Here is a 21927-nt window from a genome sequence, read left to right as displayed (position 1 = left end):
AAACAAGTGTTAGAAGTAAAAGGCACCCTGTGGAGTTTTTATGAGTTTTTCCCCATATTGTTTGTCTATTCCGCTGATCGACACGTGGCTGCAATGCATTAAGAAACGCAGCAAGACGCCAACAAAGGCAGGGAAGAAGAAGACGGCAAACTATTATACATGGATATAAACAATGTAGGGTTAAATACTTTAAAAATTGTCTTGGCAAATGTTTAATGAGGGAGGAAATACATTTTACACTTCTGTTAGACCTCAAAGATACACACAATGTGTTTTGATGATTTAAACATAACTGTTATTTGCTCAAAAGAAAACTCCACGGGCTTCCTTTAAAGTCAAACTCACAAAAACAAACTATTTTTGTGAGTCTAGAAAACTTTTTTACGAAGGTGACATCATTTAGGAACTACATGCAGGCATTAAAGCTAAAGCTAACTAAAGCTAACATGTCTTGATTTTTGTCCATGAACATCTGTATGTGGATTATTTGGAAGCACTGTTCATATCAGGTTGTATATTTCTCAAGTGTATTTTTTTATGCATCCAAAAACATCAAACCAGAAGTGATGCAAAAATACTTTTTCTGTTTCTTTTCAAGTTTTTTTTAAATTTCATTACTTCATCATAATTCACATAAAATATCTGGATTTATATGTTTAAACCCAGCTGGTGTTTAACAGTGAGCAGTTTTGTGTTGTAGGTAGTCAACACTGATGTCTCATACACAGGGGTGGATCTATCAGGGTGGCGTGGGGTGGCAGCTGCCACCCCTAAAAATGCCTTGTCACCCCAGCTGCCACAATCTAATTCGAAAATATATAAATGAAAAGTTGTGGTTGGTCAAAACCAATGTCCAAGTGCAAGTGAATACAACGAGATAACACCAGCTGCTGCTAATCGTCCCTGTAACTGGCAGCAGCCCGGTTTTCTCCTGACCCCAGCAACTTTCTGAGCAGCCTCTCATGGTCCCGGTGTTATGTCACAACTGGTTTTCAAGCTAAATGGTTTCCATACCTAACATCAGCAGCTGTGGACTGCCTCTGTCAGCAGATTTGTCACATATTCACAAACATATCTGATGATTTTCAATGCGGATCCCGTGGGACCCAATGCAAATCTTGCAGGAGAAGGTGGTTTTAACTTTGCTGCGGGCGGAAGCGAGCAGTCAAAAAATATATTGCGAGTCCCAACATTTAGCCTGCGCTGCAGGCCAACTCTCACAGAGTCGGCATGAGTGCTCAGTCAGCGCTCCTCCTGGTGCTCCCTGATACAATCTTACAATTTCATTTAGCAGATGTTTTTATCCAAAGAAACGTACATCTGAGAGCTGATACAACAAAAGGAGGGAACAACACGGGAGTGCTATAAAGCTAAGTTTAAGTCCAATAGGATGTAGATGCCAACAGTCATCACACAGAGGCAATACATAGAGTGCATAGATTGCTAAGAAGTAATTTTTTTTATTTATTTATTTTTTTCTCTTCCTTCAGTCCATCAAGTACAGAGGTGTTCACAAAAGAGCTGGATCTTAGTCTTTTCTTTAAGTTTGAGAGGGACTCTGTGGATCAAACAAAGTTTGGTAACTTGTACCACCACCAGGGAACTACAGAAGAGAAGAATCTAGCTAGTGACTTAGGGCCCTGTTGTGGTGGTGGTACCAGGTGCCTTTCATTGGCAGAGTGTAGTAAGCAGAGGGAGCGTAGACCTTGATGAGGGAGTTCAGGTACACGGGAGCTGTTTTAGTTGCTGTTTTGTAAGTGAGTGTCAGGGTTTTGAATTTGATGCGGAAAGCAACTCGGAGCCAGTGGAAGGATATCAACAGTGGGATGAAGTGCTGTTTTGGGCTGATTGAAGACCAGCCATGTCGCTGCATTATGGATCATCTGTAGAGGTTTGAATTTACATGCAGGGAGGCCCGCCAGTAAGGAGTTGCAATAGTCAATCCATGATATTACAAGAGCCTGTACCAGGAGTTGGGCTGCATGCTGAGAGAGGTAGGGTCTGACCTTCTTGATGTCGTACAGGGCAAACCGACATGATCCAGTGATTGAGGCCACATGAACCTTGAAGGTTAGTTGGTCATTGATCATGACACCCAAGTTTTAGGCAGACTTTGTGGGCATGAGTTGGGTTGATTCGAGCTGGCCGCTGATGTTTTGTTGTATAGAGGGACTGGCTGGGATGACAAGGAGCTCAGAGGAGAGGTTGAGTTGAAGTGCCGTTCTATTATCCATGCCAAGGCATGACGAGATCCAAGCCAAGACTGTCTGGTATTTTGGCGGGAACAACAGGAGAAATTGGGTATCATCAACATAGTAATGGTATGAGAAATCATGTGAGTGGATGATTGCGCCAAGTGAGATGGTGTATATTGAGAAAAGAAGGGGACCAAGCACTGACCCTTGAGGAACTCCTGTGGATAAGCCGTGCGGTTTGGACACTTTTCCTGTCCAAGATAAAATATCTACATGAGAGGTAGGACCAGCAGAGGGTGGATCCTGAGATACCAAGCTCAGTGAGTGTGGAGAGGATTTGGTCATTATCTGTATCAAAGGCAACTGACAGATCTAGCAGCAGGTGCTGACCCACCACAGTCTGCTTGCTTCAATGGTTGCTTTGAGCTAAGGGGAAAGACAGAAAAGCAGACTGTAAACTTCGCACCAGGCAAAGAAAGAGGAAAACTACCAATCTTGCAGCTAGCAAGCTTGCACATCAAGACACAGGCCTCACAGATGACCAACAACAGGTCAATGATGCAAGGAAAACGGCCATCATAAACCTGGAGCTCAAGAGGCTCAACATCGACATTGCTGCACTGCAAGAGACCAGACTTCCATCAAACAGTAGCCTCAGAGAACAGGATTACTTATTCTTTTGGCAGAGAAAGGAACCAGAGGAACATCAACTGCGGGTGTTGGTTTCGCAGTAAAAAACTCCTTACTGTCTTTGAACCGCCATCTAAAAGGCACAGCCTGGATCCTCTCTCTCTGCCTACCAACCTCCTCAGGCCCAGTGAACATCCTGATCGTTTATACTCCCACACTCTGCTCCTCAGCCGAGGCAAAGGACAAGTTTCATGAGGAGCTTGAGATCATTGTCAAAGGGATTTAAGAAACAGAATATCTGTACATGTTCAAGGACTTCAATGCCTGAGTTGGGGCAGACTATGACTCTTGGTCCCACAGCATTGGCCACACATCGGCAAGCTGAATGAGAATGGGTGGAGACTGTTAGAGTTTTGCTCTTACCATGACCTTCGCATAACCAACACATTTTTCTCCACCAAATCCCACCACAGAGTATCCTGGCTGCACCCCAGTACATCACTGGCACCAGCTGAATCTCGTCATCACCCGGAGATGGGTCCAATAGCTATTGGCTGGACCTTCGTCAGAGCATCCAACTCTCCGCTGACTGCAACATTCCCGCCATGTACAAAGAAAGTCTCCAGCCCAAGTGTCACCAAGATCACACCCATAAAGTCTGCTTCAGGTGGCATTATAACAGACTGAGGTAAACAGATGGGCAGAGCATCACCAGGAGCGCTATTCAAGTCGACAGCAGTCGAGAATATCAACCTCCTGCCTGTCATGGAAGAGCTTGACCTTCAACCCTCTGTAGGAGAGTTCAGCAACGCCATCTACTCCCTAGCCTGCAGTAAAGCTCCAACTGCAACAACTACCACAGAATGTCCCTCCTCAGTATAGTTGGCAAGGCCTTCACTTGTTTAGTACTGAACAGGCCACAGTCACTTGCAGAACGGGTATACCCTGAGGTACAGTGTGGATTCAGAGCAGGAAGATCAACAATTGACATGATCTTCTCACTAAGGCAGCTTCAAGAGAAGTGACACAAGCAGAGGAGGAAAGGCCTCTTCACCCTTCTACAGAGGATTGGATGCCCCCCCAATCTCCTGAGGATGATTACATCTTTTCATGAAGACATGCAAGGCACTGTCCAGTATGACGGCTCTTCCTCGGACCCATTCCCAATCAGGAGCAGAGTGAAACAAGGGTGTGTGCTTGCCCTGACACTTTTCGGTATCTTCTTCTCCTTGTTGCTGTCTTACACCTTCAGCCAGTCAGATGACGGCATACACCTCTACACCAGAAGCGACGGAAACCTCTTCAACCTTGCATGTCTCTGAGCAAAGACTAAAGTGTGGAAAGTACTGATTAGTGAGATGCTCTTTGCAGATAATGCTGCCTTGACAGCACATGCTAAGGAAGCCCTACAATGACTCATAAGCTGCTTCGCACATGCATGCAGAGAACTTGGTCTCGCTATCAGTCTCAAGAAGACCAACATTATGGGTCAAGACATTAGCAGCACCCACAGCATCTCCATCGGCAACTACACCCTTGAGGTGGTGGAGGTCTTCACCTACCTTGGCTCCACCATCTCCAACAACCTCTCCCCTGACACCGAACTGAACACACATATTGGCAGGGCAACAACAACAATAGCCCGCCTAGCAAAGCGCATCTGGGACAACTCCATTCTGACCACCAATACCTGCATGCTTAGCATGCTGCTGTATGGAAACAAAGAATTGACTCTTTACTCCCGCCAAGAATGCAGACTCAATGCCTTCCATTTATGCTGTCTCAGAGGGATTCTGGGCATCACCTGGAAGGGCCACATTAAACAAAAAAGTTGTAGCACAGACGGGAATACAAAGCATGTTCGCCTTGCTTGCTCATAGGCACTTGAGCTGGCTCAACAGATGGAGACTCGCCATCAAGACAGGCATCGAGAAGAGCGAAAAGAGAAGAGAGGACCTGTGGGAAGAAAGGAGAGAGCGCAGATGACAAAAGGCAGAATCAGCACCCACAGAGTCAGGCATGGACTACACCTGCTGAAACTGCAAGAGAGACTGCGACTCAAGAATTGGGCTGTTTAGTCACATACTCCATTGTCTTGTGAGACAGAAGGAAGCCAACTTAGCTTAAAACATATTCTCATTATCTCAGCTGTGTTAGCTAAATGCTAGCACACTGATAGGCTAAACTAAGACGGTGAACATAGTAAATATTATATCTGCTAGACAACAGCATGTTAGCATGCTGACGCTGATACCAGACCATAAGTTGGTCCATACTGTGACATTTCGTCTACATGGCTGATGGTGCCTCTGAAATGTATCTGTCAGCTCTAAAATGTCTTTAAAATGTCTTTTTTGTCAGTGAAAATGACCAAAAGTATGATAGAAGTTCTCCTTGTACAACAAACAATCCAAAAACAAATACCTATAAAACAGAAGGCAATTTATTTATTTCTTCTTTGGTAATTTTACAGGAACAATACACATAAGAAATGTTACATATGATATATTTTGGGAAAAAAAATCTCTGTACACCTGAATACATGACAGATGCGTCAGAGGAAGGTACAACTAATACAATGAAAAGAACTCCAGCACACTGTCTCGCTTACTGCTGGAATATTTATTAAATCACTATGTTTTGGTCTTTCTGACCGTCATCAGGTTTATGGGCAGTATCACAACACTTCTATACATACACTGTATGTATAGAAGTGTTATGATATTGCCCATAAACCTCATACACATCATAACTGTCTCAATCATCCAATCAGAGGGCTACAGATTAATTTAGTTTTACTGATGAACACCTTTAACGAACCCCGAGCATACGTGTCACCATCCAGGTTAGTCAGAAAAAAGCATTGGAAAGACTAGAAAAATACAAAATGACACAAGGGTAACAGTATATCCATATAAACCCCAAAAACTCAAGAATAAAAATAACAAGTTCCTCAAAAGCAAAAGAACTGATATATCATAAATCTTACAATGCTATCAAACATATTGCAGCGGAAACCCATTCTATCCAAAAAGTCAAAAAGGAAAGATAAAATTAAGGACAAAAGTGGCAATTAGTCAAAAATCTTGCAATATCATCATAAAATAAACATTATATCTACCTCCAAATGGCACCAGATTGTCACAAGTCAAGGATGTAAGGTGTTATTTATGCAAAGCCGAAATAAGGGCCTAAATGCCAATTTATCATTGATCTATACAGTCACATATAATTTAAATTACTTAAGTGTTATTACAGAGGCTATATGGATAAAATAGTACAAAGGACCATTACTCTTAATCAGTGCATATATGTTTTTCATCCAAAAAGCACAATGTAAGGATAGGAAAAACCATGAATCTAGTCATATTAATAAAAGCATGGCAGAACAAGGAAGTCTAGATTTTTTTGTTGATACCAGCTCCAGAATACACTAACTGGGGTGGATATTTATGTAATCAATATAGCCTTCCACATGACCAACTAGGTCTTTATAAAAAATATTAAAATGTTTATATTTCAATATGCAAAAACAAAATGTGATAAATAAAAAGACATTCAGTTTCAAGAATTCAATATATATATGTTGTCGTCAGATGCAAGATCAGAAAATTGTACTTTCAGCATGTGCAGTGCATGCAGACTATTAGGACTGTTAATTAAAAGATTCAATATCACTTTTCACATAAGTGAATAATACTACACAATTTATAGTAGCTAAGAGATAATACATTCTAAAACTAAGATAATTCCACCATTACTACTGCTACTGCAACTACTGCAACTACTTCCACTATTACTACTGCTACTGGTACTTCCACCAATACTATTATAAAATGAAGATACTCCCTTATATAATTGGTCCTCTTGGAAATAGGACTCATCACTCCAGAGTGAGATGATGAGAGGCTCTCCTCTTTGCTTCAGCTCGAGCTGTAAGAAGAGCAAAGAGAAGAGAATCTTTTTATTTTCTTTTTTTTCTACTTTTTATTTTGATTTAATTCCACATAAGTGGCATTAAAAAGTTTTAGTTACTTTTACATGAGTTTTTCCATGTGATGCTACTTTATACTTCCACTCCACTACATTTCAGAGGGAAATATTGTACTTTCTACTCCACTACATTTATTTGACAGCTTTGGTTACTTTTCAGATGAAGATTTGACACAATGGATAATATAACAAGCTTTTAAAATACAACACATTGTTAAGGATGCTGACCCTTTGGAGGGACCCGACCCCTAGGTTGGGAACCACTGGACTAAACTAGCTAACTGTATATAAAGTAGTGTAAACTAGCTCCACCTCCAGCAGCTACAACAGTAACATGCTGCTCTAACACTGATGCTTCACTATTAATAATCTAATGATGTCATATATAATAATATATCAGTCAGAGGGACCAAACCACTACTTTTACTGCAATACTTTAACTACATCAAGCTCATAATACTTATGTACTTTTACTGCAATACTTTAACTACATCAAGCTCATAATACTTATGTACTTTTACTGCAATACTTTAACTACATCAAGCTCATAATACTTATGTACTTTTACTGCAATACTTTAACTACATCAAGCTCGTAATACTTATGTACTTTTACTTAAGTAGGATTTTTCATGCAGGACTTTTACTTGTAATGAAGTATTTTTACATTGATGTATTGCTACTTTTACTTTAGTACAGGATCTGAGTAATTCTTCCACCACTGTCCAGAGGAGAGCAGGGTAAAAAGGTGGTGGTGGTATTGGGAAACACAACTCTTGATTTTTGGTCCTAAGACTTGAATTCATGATTATAAGCTCTGAAATGGGTTTTGATTTTAAGTTAATGTCAACTTGACATAACATAAAACTGACAAACCAATCTAATTATTATATTTAAGTTAATGACAACAGATAAGTTGACTTAACTAAACTGATAATATGAGTTTACAAAATGCTGAGGTTTAGCACCAGTGTCTTGACATTTAGTCTTTGCAGCGTCTGACCTCTGACCCCCTGTGGAAGAGGCCAACAGAAAACATCATCAATAAAAGGATCAATATATTCTGATATTTTAAGGGTTTTCTGAGGTGTTCTTACCTCGAGCCCACCTTCGGTAAATGATTACACACACAATGAGGATGACATTGTAGAGGATGAACAGCAGGATGGTGTACAACAGGCGCAGAGACATAAGAGGAGGAGGAGTGGTAGGGACGCTTGTGGGCTGAGTTCCAACTGTGAGGAAGAAAAGTGCGTGATCAACAATTAGGCTCAATTTAAGGACATTTCCCAAAAAGTCATAAAAAAGTCCCTCTTAATTAATTCCACATTAGTGCCACAGGAATATTCTGTAAGTTGCAACCTAACTGTAGCTGAAGCTGTAAACAGAACCGCAATCCCACACATGCTCAGTTGTGTCTGCCTTACACAGAACTACTATCTGGAGACTGAAAACGTGATCGCTGTTATTAGTCTTTGGGGCCGTTTCTAAACAAACTTATTTCGAAGGAACATGTCACCCAGTGCACCGGTGTGGCTCATTGACATGATTTTAATAGTTTTTGGATTACAGAGGTCTAAAGCACAGGGGAATAAGATATGCAGGCTTTGGATACACACATAATACTTGTTAGTAGATCAGAACATCACTGGTTTGGCTCTGCACATGAAATTTGTTAACAATAGAAGAAATATAAAAAATTACCAGGCTCATCCTGTAACAGTTCTCTATATTTTCTGTACATTTGATTTCCCAACATTAAGGTCTAAATGGTGTTTTAAAGCCTTATCCACACTGACAGGAATAAAGGTTTGGTGGGAAAATACTGAATACTTTATCTGTTGGACACAAAAACACTGGGAGAAACCTAAAAAATAACCAAATGTGTTCTTTTTTTAAATAAGCAATTGTAAATTTACAATTTAGAGTTCATGAACCTCAGACTTAAAATACAGAGGACATAATGTCATTATCCTAAATGGTAGCTACAACCCTTAAGACAGTCTGCCTGCAGGGCTCCTCTGTGGGGATGCTTCCAGTACAGGCTCTGCTCTCAGGGCAGCTGTACTGTCAGGACAAGAAATGCCATCAAAATAAAACAAAACACACAAGACGATACATTTAAATGTCAGGCAAAAAGACCACAGAACAGAATCTGCTGTCATGGCAAATACATGTTGCTGTTTAATGTGATTTTGTCAATGATATATATTAAATAATCCTGCCATGCAGTAACGTTATCCTATAAGTTTTTTTAATGTAGCGACATACATCTGTCAACATACTATGTGAAGTGATTGACTGCCAATATAACAATACATATTGATTCAATAATTATAGGCCCTCAATGCAGTAGTATTATTTAAATATTGAATGCATTGATTTATTCTGTCAATGTAGCACATTGTGATTAACTCTGTCAAAATAGCGATATTTATTGACAGATTTGTAAACAAATAGAGCCTATAGCTCATTGATTCAACAAGTATTGCTTGAAGCCTCTCTTTCCCTCTCACAGACACAAACACATGCACTGTTCTCCTTTTATTCACAATGTCTGAGTCATCATTTCTCTTTTCAAACAGACTATTTAACTGTGATCAGTTGAATTTAATATGAAAAGCTGACAATTAATAGTCTATTTGATCACACTCTTTTTGGATGTATTTACCTTTACAGACTCTAGTCTATATATTTATTGATATATGAGAAATCTACCAAAACGAGCTTTATATTAATATAGCATATAAGGAAATGTTTGCTTTGTGTGTGTGAGATTGATTTGATGAGCTCACACTAGACACGATTAATGGCCAAATGGCCAGCGCAGGACATTGTGGTGTATTTTCATTAAATGTCATTGGTGTGCTTAAAGACAATATTAAGCTATGCAGATTGATTTTATAAGTTTATAAGCAATAAGGGCTAGTGTGATACAATTTGTATTGGTGTAGTTATAATTTCATGAACCATATTTAATCACAATGTACGTATAGAGGCACGGTAGAAGAATCATAATCATACACTGGAGAAATTTGAGTGTGTTTGTATTACATGTCACTTTGCTTGGGTCTGCATTAAAGTCTTCACCTTTTAAAAAAATACTCTCTGGAGGAGATCAAGAAATAAGTGACTAGAATAACTTATAAAAAAAATAAGAGGCCAGAAGACAACTTGGCAATAATGGTGTAAAATGATTCCCAATACTTATAAATAAAAATTGGATATAATCAGGTAGAATTGAATATGCCAGTACATATCCTCAAACAGCTCAAAACCTGTTTTGAAGAGTTTTGACCAACAACGAGTGACGGAGATAAAAGTAACATAATAATTGATCAAAAATTAGGGAGGGTGGATGATAAGGTGTGACCTAAGCCGACCCAAGGGCATAAAAACAATGCCCCAAAGAAAAAACCTTTGGAGCGATTTGGTTTGTTGTAAAAGTGCTACTTGCTCCCCTTTTTTGCCGGCATTAAAGAACACTTTGCTGCTTGGACCTCTGACTCCCTTTTTATTTTCAAGAGAGAGTGTTTTGCTCTGGTACCTTTTTCTGCAACAATTTGATACAACAACATGAGATTTAAAAACTCCATATACTGTGAAATACAGAGATTTATCTGGCCATGATAGGCCTAACTAGCATTGTGTGAACTCGTCTAGTTTAAAACAAGGTTTAAAACAACTAAACATGAATTGCCAAACAAGTCACGGTCACGTTTTCTATGAACAGCTCTTTAGAACAACCATAGTGTCTTCTTCTACTGTTTTTTATGTGGATCAAAGAAAAGAAAAACAACATATTATTTCCTGTCCTGACAGTGGAGCTGCTGCAAGAGCACAGCTTGCAAAGGAACCGTCACCAGGAGACCTGCAGGCAGACCTCTTTCCCAACTTGCTGCACTATGGTGCTTTGGCTCCACACAGTGGGTTTAAACTCAGATCACATAATTTCAGCTTCCAAAGCAGCTAATTGCTGCCACTACAGCTGACCTCCTCCTATCACACACTCTAGTGTCTACAGGAAGCAGAAGATCATCGTCACCTCTCACTGCCAGCCAGCTCTGTGGTGACTCTCCTTTTGTGGGGTGTTGGCACTTGTAAAGGCCTTCATCAGACTTGGAAACGGGTCGGAGGGTCATCTTTCCTGCAGGCTGAGACCCGATGAAAACACCATTTTTGTAGAATGAAGCAGAGAAATTTGATGTAGATTGAGTTTCATCTTCTTCCTTGTAGGAACACAGAAGTGTCACATCGTCTCCCTCTGTCACAGGAAGTCCAGGGCTCTCCAGGATCACAACACCAACTGAAATATAGAAGAATAAACATCAGTATAAAATTCCATAATTGAGTTATTTTATTCATTAATAAAAGGGTTTACATTTAGTATTACCAGTAACAGTGATGTTGACGGGGTTGCTGCACTCCCCCCGCTGGGACTCACACCAGTACAATCCAGTGTCTGACGGGAAGGTATGCTGAATGATGCAGGAGGACTCACTTGGGATTCCCCAGCCATACTTGCATTGCTGAGATGTCCTTTTCGAGGTGTTTCTCCTCACTATCCAGCCGCTGGAGTTTGCTGGTGCCTCACAGCTCAGAGAGATTTGGTCATCCTGAAAAAACTGAGATCTTTTGGGACTGATGCTCAGTGTGGCTGCAGGGGTTTAAAATAGAAATAATTATGAATGTATTTAAATTTTCTTCTGTATAGATAATTCATAATCACATGTGTACAACCTGCTTGCTGTAGTTATATTGTTAAGTGCAGTTAAGTATTGATAACATTTAAAGCTGCATCATTCTAGCCTATGATAGAACAACACATTATCAATTCATGCGTATGTGGTTGAAAATTAATTTAATTGGCTATATGGAAACTAGGTCTCCATTTATGAGGTCAAAGAACTAATAGTATTCCGTCAAATTCACTCATGTATCTTGCACATTTCTAGGTCTATATTTTTATTCAGGGGATCTACCACAATATCTTTGCATGATTTAAAGTTCAAAAAACACCATATTTATCTTATACTGGTCCTTTGCACAACCCCTCAGTTTAGCTTCAGTCTTAAACGGGCAGTTTTAGCTCCTGTCTCTTTAAGAACCCCTGACTTTTGACTTGCAGGGAGCATTTCTGCATACACTCCCCTCAAGTTGTGGAAGTTTGACCATGTCTAGCATCCAACATCATAACAGCATATAAATGACAGAAAATTACTAAAAGCAGAATATGCCCCCTTTAAGATTAAATCTTATTAATTACATCATCGTTTTGGTTTTACAGCACATTGATCATGCCAAAAGACTGTTCAGTCTCAGAGCTGTTAACAAGCTTCTTTCCAAGTGCAGCAGGCAAATTAAATTTAGTTGTTACTGCTATAAGATTTTCTCAAACAGATACCTCAGTAATCAACAGCCTACACACTGCTTGACTTTTTTAAATCAATTATGTTATAACAACACATAAATGAAGAAAATCATCAAGGACTTCAGACCAAAGGTTAGGCAGATCCTGGTTGATTTATGAGCAAGCTACGTGATTTAGAAAGGAGAAGTCAATGAAAAAGATTAAGTAAATAATATGCTCAAGTAGTTGGTAGATGGGGAAAAAGAAAGAACAGGAAGTAAACATTTTTAAAAAGTAAAATTTCTTACAGAGCATCAGGCAGAGTGATGTGAGCTCCATGTTGTGTCAGTGCGGTCTGTCTTCCTCTAAGTCTATGTTTCGCCCTGCAGTCTACCACATCCTGACCTGACACAGGAAATCATCAAAGCCAGGGGTGAAATAGAAACAACATAAAAAACACTGATGATCCACAACAAAGTTCATAAATTTTGCAAACTCTCTTGAGCTCAGTATTCAAAACCTTTAAAAAGTAATCAACCTTGGCTGTAAACAGATGTCAGCGTTTTTTTTAAATATTCAGTTATAAAAATATTCTTTGGGAAGTTATGATTTCATTCTGTGTTGTCAGTTTGCTGATGATCTTCTACCGAGTTTAACCAAATCAATTCCACTTGCTGCTCATCTGCATGAGAACAACAGTCAACCTCATCATAATATAGGCCATTCTCCTCACAAAAAAACCACTGGTTATCAGCTACGTCACATTTAAGTAAAACAGGATATGAAGCAGCCACATAAACAACTTCAACAAAGACTGCAATAAAAGACTCAGACTGCTTTGATCATTTTAGACTGATTTTGTGATTATTTTGACCCAAACCATGATCTTTCATTAAACCAACTAGACTTTAACTACAGCAATGCCAAGTCATATAACATCATTATTTCTTAACAGTGATGTGCACAGAAAAATATTCCTGCCAGTAGAAACACCAGATTAGAAAACGCTCCCATGTGTCGTTCTAGAGTCACATGGTCAAACCACGTATTTGGTCATTTAATTTGGAGTTATTGGACCAAAAACCATTGTCATTGATGTAATTTAATAATTAAACACCGAAACCTCATCATACTTCACCACAGCGACACTAACAGACAATTACGTGACAGTCTGGAGAAACCACAGGAACCACATCTTTCACTTCCTGATTTCATTTCTATGTCTGGGAAATGAAAGTCTGCATGGTGTCCACCCATTAATCAATAAGCATTGCTTTATGAGAAGCTAGCAATAATCCAAGTGTTTTCTTGTCCTACCTGTCATTTTGAAAGGCAACAGTAGGCTCTCAGTGGCAGTCCTGGCTGTTTTGGTGCCCTATACTGTAGGTGAACTTTCGCTCCATCATTGTTAGAGATATGTATCTTTTACTACCGCTACTCTTACAAATGCTTCTTATTGGTCTGGTACTTTATCAATACTCTTATCAGTTCAGAACAAGATTAGATTTTATTTATATTCTAAATATAACAACATTTTGTCTCCAGAGCAACAGTGTTTTAAAAAGGAAAATCAATAACAATAGGCTATCTTACTGGAAACAAAACTAAAATCTAAATAACATAAATAATATTCCTGACATCAAAACATAGAGTCAGTTTTTAATCAGTTATTCATCTTCCCTCTGCAGCAAATGTGGATTAACTGCCTGAAGATACCCTATAATTTTACAAAGGATGTATGCCATGTGTGGACTATGTCGTGGAATACTCTGATTGTTTCTCTTTCTTTCTTAGTGAGTGTGTTTTTTATTGTGTATGCTGAGTTTTGTGCACATGCTACAAACCTTCGGAGCCCCTAAAGTCCCAAAAGGTGATACTTTTTTATCTTTTGAAAACAAGATCTCGTAAAACAAGAATTTCTGGCAGAGCTGTTGTATTGGATTGCATTAGATTGCACAGGTGTTCCCATTGATTGTATATAGACATGGACGGTGCGTCTCCACTTCCTACTGCTATGCAAAAGTGAAGCCAAAATATCTCCTTTTTGGGAGCTGCCATTTTGCTTGTGTGACGTCATTTGGAGCCAAAGTCTGCACATTAGAGTCAGGCGGCAGGATGATGGCCGGCTGATGGAAGTTTGAAAGTGGCTGTCACAGCTGTCAATCATGACGTCACGCTCCCTTTTTATATATCAACCAATAACTAATGAAAAACAAACTTATCAGAAAAATGAGCACATGAACATACAGACGGGTGACAAATTAAAGGAAAGACCAGTACAGGCTTGAATGCTTTACCCCTACAGTGAGGGGATCAAGGCTCTGTTATGCTTTAAGGGGCATTTTACTGGCATGGTTTGGGTCCACTTGTCCCCTTAGAGGGAAGGGTCACTACAAATCAATACAAAGTTGTTCAAAAATATATTCCCTCATTTGGTGTTTTGATGATGGTGGTGGAGAGCGTCTAACAAGTCAGTCCAAAATCTTCCATAGGTGTTCAACTGGGTTGAGATCTGGTGACTGTGAAGGCCATAGCACATGATTCACATCATTTTCATACTCATCAAACCATTCAGTGACCCCTCGTGCCCTGTGAATTGGGGCATTGTCATCCTGGAAGAGACCACTCCCATCAGGATAGAAATGTTTCATCATAGGATAAAGGATAAACATAGGATAAACTCAGAACAACTTTGTATTAATTTGTAGTGACCCTTCCCTCTAAGGGGACAAGTGGACCCAAACCATGCCAGTAAAATGCCCCTTAAAGCATAACAGAGCCACCAGATCTCCTCACTGAGGGGATCAAGCATTCAGGCCTGTACCCGTTTTTCCTTGAATTTGTCACCCATCTGTACATGCAAAGAAGGTACAAAGCAAATTAACATGCAGAACAAAACCATATCAATAAAAGAGAACCCAACACAGATGCCGATATCACAACACAATCAAATCAAACAAAATATTTAACTCATATCACTGGCGTGTGACATAATGTCCCTGTAAAAAATGACCAAGTAGACCATTAGGAAGTTTAGAGCCAAGCTGGGCTCATCATTCTGAAACTTTAATGATTATGAACCATGAAAGGATTAAATGTTTCACACTTTCTTTAAGTTCATCAGGTCTGCAGTTATAAGTAAGATTAGATTTTAAGATAAGATTTGTCAGTAATGAAGAGTTAGTATTTCACATCTTCTAAGTTATCAGGTCTGCAGTTATATTCAATAAGCCATTCATATATATATATATATATATATATATATATATATATATATATATATATATTTATTCAAAATAATTTTAGTCTGTATTTTTATCCTGTTCATAAATGGATTTTCATTAGGACGCCCTGCAGCCCCATTTTTCGTCCTTTATGTGCAAGAGCAGCAAGAATTTCGTTGTATGACATTCTAGGGTGAAAATAAAACTTGATCAGCTAAGATCTCTCCATTTTATGGTGGCTGTGTGCATCAGAAGTTGGTAAGCTGCATGTTAGAGACACATATGAATTTATAGGTCACGGTTTCCATTTTGGCCTCTCTGCTTTGTGGTTGTTTTGTGTGTGTGTGTGTGTGTGTGTGTGTGTGTGTGTGTGTGTGTGTGTGTGTGTGTGTGTGTGTGTGTGCAGGTGGGAGGAGCTCAAACAGCTGCAGAGGAGGAAAAGGCAGAGAGGAGAGGTTGCAATCTGTATACTCGAAAATCCGATTAACAATCCAATTGTGAATAAAAGTAGGCTCACACTGCAGCTGTAAAGATTGATCTTAGTTTTAACCAATTTTTGTTCCCAATTTAAATGTTTTTTTGTTTAAAAAAGACTAATCTTTACTATAACCTACCAGAGAGCACATTTTGAGCTGAATAATGAAAGTAATGAAAAATGAAAGTTTGTCAGCTGCACATCTAAAACACAAATTACAACAGTAAATACCAGAGAAACAGATTTCTGATCTAAAAGAAAAGACCTAAACAAGATTTACTATAATACCTTGAAGAGGAAATACCATTCTCAGGTAAAGACCACCATCTGCTGGTATGTTGGAGAAACTGCATCACAGGAACATACAGAGAATTCAGGTGAAAGTTTGAGTTTGATCCAGGAACTATATTGAAACTGATCATAATACTTTAGGAAATACTATTGACAATATCTACTGAAAAAAGAAAATTGCCAAATATTTTGTATAGTAAAAGTAATATCTGTTAACGAGGGATCTGGAGAGAACAGTGTTCCTCTGAGGGATTTTAAAGTTTTACTTGCTGCTGTTCTTCATAATGTTTGTGTGTCTGAGTGTGTTTGATGATTGTTTTTGTGCTTGTGATGTGAATGAACCGTCTTATTGTGATCCTGTGTATCTGTAACGTGTATTAGGGATGTGCAGAGGGCCCGGTATTTGTATTTGTTGAGGCAACAAAATTATTTGTATTTGTATTCAAATCGAAGAGTGGAAAGAGGCTTAAAAATCCTGTTTTTGTTCTTATTGCGCTTTTAATTTTAGAAAATTAAAGTGTACAATAAGTGTTCATGAATAAACTACCATAACACAGAGACAACACAGTGTGCAGGGAAGAACTTCAAAGGCGATTATTGCCCTTTTCATTTATTGCCTATTTTTTTTTCTTCCTGAAAACAAATCATTTTTTTAAATATTTGTATGAAACAAATATTCGTAAAAAAAAAAAAAAAAAAAAAAAACACTATTTGTGCTTTGCCAAACAATGTATTTGTTTTCGGGCACACTCCTATCATGTATATGTATGTATGTTCTCAGAGGGGTGTACTACAAAGCAAGTTCAACATACCCAGGCTTTTTTTGTGTGAGCTGGCTCGACAAACTGCGATCAGAGATAAGTGGTATCACGATGGTGGTTGTGAACTTTCTTTGTTAACCCAGGCTTTCTGCTTCAGAGTCTGTGCGCGTCCCCATGAAAGGGGCGTTTGGCGCGTCATTTGACGCTTTTTCCACATAAAATGGACCGATCGCGTGCCGCCTGCTTCAAACAGGAGGAACAGATCATTCTAATGGAGAGCTATGAAGCAGAGAGAGGAATGCTGGCAGAAAATTAACGATCGTGTGAATTTGTTAATTAAAAAACAATTCGTAATTAGTTAATATACTTATTTTATCACTCATTGCACTCTCCGCGCCTCCCACATCCAGAGCTCTTAAACTCTGAAACTGATGCAGCAGATTTAAACATTATTCTCAAGAAATGCATTCAAGTCTGACTCTGTCCCATAATGAAGGATCAGTGGAAATCACTGGCCAAATCAAAGTTAAATTAATATTATATATTTAATATTATATATTTAATATTATCTGTGATAAATACCAATAGACTAATCAATTTTATTCTATTTTTTGTTCTTCATTAGTTTCTTGTTTTTTATTAGTTGTTTTTTTTTCAATTTGAAATACAGTTTGATATATTGTAACAAAATGCCCTCCCACAAGTAATCCTAACCTATTGCACCATTACAAATTTACAATATGACATATCAAATCAATGGTATGTATGATAAAAGACTAATCAGTTTTCTAATCGATGTTCTAATAGCTGCAGTAGCAGCAGTGTTAAACGGACTTGGCAGCAAATCACGTAATAAGTGAAAGGACGGCGCTTTTTATTGCCGATTTAAGCCGAAACTCGGAACATAACCTGATCCGGACCAGGTTAAATATGCAGTATAAGTTACCATGGTGATGTAGCAGGTTAAGAGAGCCATCTTTGTGACATTGAAAACCCTGACTATGCTAAACCCACTAATCTCGCTTCGCAGTACACCCCTCAGGTCTCTCTGCAAAAGAGATCTTGATCTCAGTCAGATTTCCTGAATAAATAAAGTTTAATAAAAGCTTTTCAGTGTCAAGACATGAGCTTCTGAAATTATCAGTTTTCAATACCTAATAACAGACATAAACCTAATTCTGTTAATCAAAAGGAAGTTGCTAAAGTTGTTTTCTTTCTCTAAATTTCATAATATTATTTTAGATATGATATTTATATCATATTTTACATGGACTCATGGTTTTGGGACTCTGGTCTGTTGGGTCATTTCTTTTTGCTCAATTATGTTGTCTAAAATCATTTATGTTGTCTGACTTATCGTTGAATGACTTTCTTACATTATTAGTTGGTTTGTGGTGTTGGGTATCTAGGTTTACATATTCTGGGATAGTTTAATTTCTGCTGGGTTGTAGTTTGAGTATTAGTGTGTTCTGGGTTTTGGTTGCTCTGTGTTCCTTCACTCCTCCTCACACCTGCCCTGAAGTCATCCTCGTTAGTCCTGCCCTGCTCCCAGTTTCTTTCCCAGCCTGCCCTTGTGTCTGGTCCTGTTCCACATCCCTGTATTAGTTCAGTTAGTATTTAAGTCTTGGTTTGGAGTCAGTCTTTGTTGGATCCTCTGTTCTGTTTTTATTCAGCCTGTTCTAGTTTGTTCAGTCATGGCTCTGCTTTCAGTTTTGCCTTTTGAACCTCCAGTTTTTGTTTTTTCCCCGCACACTTTAAATAAAGTTTTCTTCAGACCTGCTTCGCCTACGGTCTCTGCATTTGGGTCCATTCCTGCTACTTTCGTGACAAGTTTATTCAATGATCAACGCAGTCTCATCAATCTGCGTACACTTTACACTTTAAAATTGCATGCAGTGCAGAGGCCACGCCATGTCCGATTATGCGTGCAGGTGATATGTCAATCCTTAACTTCTGTGGAGAGCCAATGACGTATTATATGAATAATGAGCCATCAGGTAGCTCCTCCTGTTGAACGAAACTTAAATGTTTGCTTTCAAAGCGATTCAGAAAGCTCTTAAACTCTCAAACAGCAGATTATCGATATTTTGTGCAATGAAGAGGGAAATCGGACTGTTTTTTCTTCTACTGATCTCAGCCTCAGGTAGGCTACTAACTTGAATTATATCAAAATGTACATTAATATATTTTTATTATTTTAAGTTTTTTTATATTTGTTTGAATGATTTAACTTTGGTGGCACCTGGTTTCATCACCATGGCGTGTTTTCCTCACGGAAATCAGGAGTTGGACGCGTCCTTCTGCCTTATTTTAATCTCATTTTATCCCCTTCACATCTTATGCAATTTGAACAAATTCAGATTTAATTTAATTTAGGAACTGTAGAACTACCAGATAAAACAGAAATGTAAAAACTTTCTTATAAGGGACGTTGTTTCTGACACTTGAGACATTTTTGCATAACGTTATCTGATACTGAAATGACAATTAACCAACAAACACACATTAGCTAACACCTTACTCCTGAAATTTAGATAGAATCACCTAACTGATGTTGTATTCAACAAAAACATAATTAATATTTAAATCAGGTCTCCTGTGTAGATTTACTGTTTTAGAGACCAGAGAGGACCACTGGAGACTCTTTCTGTTATTATTAATCATCTCATATTATTATTTATATTTTTTAAACTCTCAACTTGTGTTTAATCTTATTTCAAACCTTTTAAGTAAAGTCAGTAGCCTAATCACAATGCCAGCAAAGTATGGAATCCAAAGGGGAAAAAAGGTTTATGTCGTTGCCTAATTAACCGTAGTATCTCATTTGACTTTCTATATCTCATAATTAGGAGAATGATGAGTTTGTTTTTTCTTGATTGAGAAAAGTTTAAGGTGGTTATGAATCATTGCTATGGATACTGAGGCATGATGACATTACCTTATTTAATAAATAATGTGGAGGGCATTATGCCAACATTAGGCAAATGTCTGTCCGTTGAGGACCAGTTAAACCAGTAGGATGGGGTGCTTCATGGATACATGGGCTACAAGCTTCCAAAATTTGTGCCCCATATAAAGATGCTACCATTTGATAACAGCTATCAGAGCACAAAATAAATAATGATTTAAAAAAAAAAAAAAAAACATTGACTGAAATTCCCAATCAGGTCATATAATCTGATGGTTCACAAAAAACACCAAGTAGTCATAATTAGGGGAAGATGCCCACCATAAGAACATTTTTTATTTAATGAAAAGACATAAACGGTGTTTGAATGTGATTTCAGTACGAACAGCATCAACCAGCATAAACCAACACAGTTTGGGGGATGTTGTGTTGGTATTAAATGTAGATTTTATATTAACATAATTAATCATTTCTTATCAAGAACATTTGCTTTTATTGACTTCTCTTTTACACTGACTACAATAACGTCTTTTTAAGAAGGACAAGTTCATTTAAACAGGTGATTTTAATGACATTAGGTTTAAAGTGTTAAAGCCTTAAAAACTGTTTTCCAATAATAATAGTTGCCCAAATTTGTCACCATTTCTTTGTTCAATTCTATGTTTAAATACAGGTCTATGACAACATTATAGTATTATATATATTCTTTTAACTGAATCCTATTTGAAATTAGCATTAAGTTTTGCTAAAAGCAACTAAGCTAGTAGCATGATCAGAGGATGAGTTGTTTTTATGTCCTTTCATTGAAACATGATGTAATGTTTTAGTTTTTGTGTCTTTGTTATTAATTTTTACACATCCACAAACAGAAACACAACTCCAAATGAATAATAATGTTGATCTGTAACTGCTAAATAAATATGAAGACATTTGCTGACATGTTTCTCATATCAACTTAAATCTGCAGGGCGGAACTTTAACATATAAATAAACGTCCGTTACATTCAAGCCCTCACCAAACTACTTCACACAATGCTGATCAAGCCTGTCACCGTCATACTGGGACAAATCCCAGTGGATCATCAAACCATATCTGTTTTTACCGGCCTCTCTGTGTGCCTGTCATTCAGGGTGCACATCAGAGCATGCTGCATGCCTGTGTCTGGCTGTATTCAGACCAAATCAGGTTTCAGTGCACTGCTGCGGGTTTGAGCGGAGGTGTGTGGACATGTTTGTGCTCTAGAACGTAACTGCTGTGAAAAAATCTGAAAATAAAGTTCAACTGATCTGATTCACTGGCTTTCTCTACCACCGCTCCCTCTCTTCATTCTTCTCTAGCTGACTCGACTACAGCTGCTCTCTCTCTCTCTTACTATTTTTCTCTCGTCTGTTTAAAAATGAGCTGGGAAGCTGACAGCAAAGCCTAACTTTACTTTTAAAAGTTTAGCTTTAAAAGATGATAATATGCAAACGTGTTTTCACAGCTTGTTCCACATATCAGTTATTGCAGGTTATAAAATAACTGCCTGTGACACAAATATAGCCTTGGTTCAGGGGTTTACAATCTGTACAGCGATACAACATCCTCTGTCTTCAGACCCTCAATTCAGAAAAGGAAAAACTCCTAAAACATTCCTTTAACAGGGAAAAAATGGAAGAAAGTTCAAGAAGAGCAACAGAGGAGGGATCACTCTCCCAGAACAATAGATGTGTGTGCAGAATAGACCAAACAGCAAAATGTATACAGTATGGGAAAAACAGGATGACAAAATTATAGATAAATGATAACATATATGAGGGATATAGCAGGAGGACATCAGGCAATACCCAGGTGCCACCAAACAGGTAGGACCTGAGTATGACCCTGTTTGTATTAAAGGATTTATTATTGTGTGTTGTTACAGACAATGATACCATCAATTGCCCATCTAAGCCGGTTAAAGCTGCAGTCGGAGACGACGTCACTTTAGACTGCCACCTTAAGTCTAAACGTGATGTGACAGGAGAATTAGTTGAATGGAAATTCAATGATTCCTTTGTCATCATTTACAAAAACAGAGGTTTGTCTCCTGATGATCAAGCAGAAGAATTCAGAGGCAGA

At 38.3% G+C, this 21927-nt stretch overlaps 2 protein-coding genes across 2 annotated transcripts in view; one reads left to right on the top strand and one right to left on the bottom strand.

The window, feature by feature from the left end:
- Nucleotides 1–21927, top strand: part of LOC137175013 (myelin-oligodendrocyte glycoprotein-like) — a 56416-nt gene that overhangs the window by 30111 nt on the left and 4378 nt on the right. The gene's annotated exons all lie outside the window — the stretch shown is intronic.
- On the bottom strand, nt 5123–12563 carry LOC137175008 (low affinity immunoglobulin gamma Fc region receptor III-A-like). The gene is made up of 5 exons (XM_067580635.1): nt 12476–12563; nt 11211–11474; nt 10863–11123; nt 7915–8052; nt 5123–6758 (listed from the first exon to the last, which is right to left on the bottom strand). The coding sequence occupies exons 1-5, from the start codon at nt 12504–12506 to the stop codon at nt 6709–6711; spliced, it is 744 nt and encodes a 247-aa protein (XP_067436736.1). The 5' UTR covers nt 12507–12563; the 3' UTR covers nt 5123–6708.

Source organism: Thunnus thynnus, chromosome 22, assembly GCF_963924715.1.
Source record: "Thunnus thynnus chromosome 22, fThuThy2.1, whole genome shotgun sequence".
Taxonomy (NCBI): Eukaryota; Metazoa; Chordata; class Actinopteri; order Scombriformes; family Scombridae; genus Thunnus; species Thunnus thynnus.
The sequence above is the reverse complement of the archived record's forward strand: the minus strand, read 5'-3'. Positions and strand labels throughout refer to the sequence as shown.

Coding starts and splice junctions, on each gene's coding strand:
- LOC137175008 (XM_067580635.1), bottom strand. CDS start 12,506: ATGGAGCTCACATCACTCTGCCTGATGCTCT. Junction 11,475..12,475: donor ATCACTCTGCCTGATGCTCT/GTAAGAAATTTT, acceptor AAACCCCTGCAG/CCACACTGAGCATCAGTCCC. Junction 11,124..11,210: donor CGTCAACATCACTGTTACTG/GTAATACTAAAT, acceptor TCTATATTTCAG/TTGGTGTTGTGATCCTGGAG.